General features: G+C 47.3%; 1 protein-coding gene across 1 annotated transcript; it reads left to right on the forward strand.

Moving 5' to 3' along the window:
• Positions 1-295: 295 nt before the first annotated feature.
• Positions 296-1,590, forward strand: HELRODRAFT_161971 (hypothetical protein; the record flags this gene model as incomplete). The annotated part of the gene is made up of 2 exons (XM_009021839.1): positions 296-450; positions 612-1,590. 2 exons carry the CDS (start codon positions 296-298, stop codon positions 1,588-1,590), a joined length of 1,134 nt encoding a protein of 377 aa, XP_009020087.1.

Genomic DNA, 1,590 nt, shown 5'->3' on the forward strand with positions numbered 1-1,590 from the left:
TGATGCTGATGATGATGCCATCATTGTTCACTTTGATGCTGTTGTATATATTGTCGGTAAGTGATATATTGGAAAATATTTTGTTATCTTTTCCCCAAAGAATTCGCTAACAAAGCCACACCACCAACAACACCACAACAAGCAACGTCAACAACAACATCCACAACAACAACAACCATACTCCGACTACCTCATACCAAACAACAACAATGACGATAATAACAACGAAAACAACAACAACAACGAAAACAACAACAACAAAGACAACAAACTGACAAAGATAAATAAAAACAAGATGGCCGTCGTGGCCAACGATGACATCATCATTACGAAACCTGTGGACTGCAGTGATGACGTCAGCGTGGAGTGCGAGGAGGATCAGCTGATGCAAAATGACGAAAGACTTATCTACCCGGTCCCGTCATCAAGAAATAGGAAAAAGAATTTTAGGTTTGGGTTTTTTGCTGGTTTTTCCTGATCGGTTGGGATCGGTTGATTGGATGAGGTCGCTCATTCATTCATTTCATTCAATCAATCATTTGTTCATTCATTCATTCATTTATTCAATCAATCATTCATTCAATCAATCATTCATTCGTTCGTTCATTTAGAGAGACAACAGCATCAGTTGTTGACGTGCCAGAAAGTTCCGGAAACTTGGAAGACGACGATGATGGCGATGACGACGAAGAAGATGGCGATGAAGAAGATGAGGAGGAGGAGGAAGAGGAAGAAGACGGTGAAGAGGAAGATGAGGAAGAGGAAGATGACGATGCAGATGACGAAGCCGTCGGTACTTCTGAAAATGACGAACGCAACGCCAACATAAACATGAACGGCAATCGAGGTGGCGGAGTTGGTAGAACCGATGGCGTCACAAAAGCTTCAACCAATCAGATCAGACCCGCAGGTCAGAAGAATAGCACTAAATCCAAACCAAACAGCCCCAATGAGAACAGACCTCACAGACGTCCCAGCGCCACACCCACCACGACGTCATCATCGTCGGTGGTTGCTCTCCCGGCCAGCACAGCCAACGCGGCCACGAAGAAGCCCCCCATGTCACCCCCATTTACCCACCCCCTCCCACACACTTCCAACGGGTACGTCTACAGCCACAAGCCACAATACTACCCAATGAACAGCCAGCAGAACCCCGGCGATTTCTCCTCCTTGTATCCGGACAAAAAAGAAAGGAACGGTCCGAATCAAACGGCCATCAACATGAACATCATACTAATCGCAGGAATTGCGGCCGGGATCGTCGTCCTTCTATTCATTTTGGTCGTAGCCGCCTGCAAGTTTTACGCTTCTTCTAGTGGTGCGGCAGCGGCTAAAGCTTTAAACGACTACCAAAGGGCTGCAGGAAAATCGGCCTACGCTTACGAAGCGTGCAACACGGGAGCCAAGTGTAGTTCGCCGCTATTGGCGCCTGTTTCTCAGCAGTCGCTACCAGCTGTTAACGCTCTAGCTCAAGCTGATACAAGCGGGGCTGTCGTTGGGGCGCCCAACTGCGCTATCAGTGGTGTCGTTGTACTTTCTGGTGCTGGTGGGCAAGTAGTGTTTCTAAGCCCGCCAAGAAAGATGTAA

Source organism: Helobdella robusta (assembly GCF_000326865.2).
Source record: "Helobdella robusta unplaced genomic scaffold HELROscaffold_3, whole genome shotgun sequence".
Lineage (NCBI taxonomy): Eukaryota > Metazoa > Annelida > Clitellata > Rhynchobdellida > Glossiphoniidae > Helobdella > Helobdella robusta.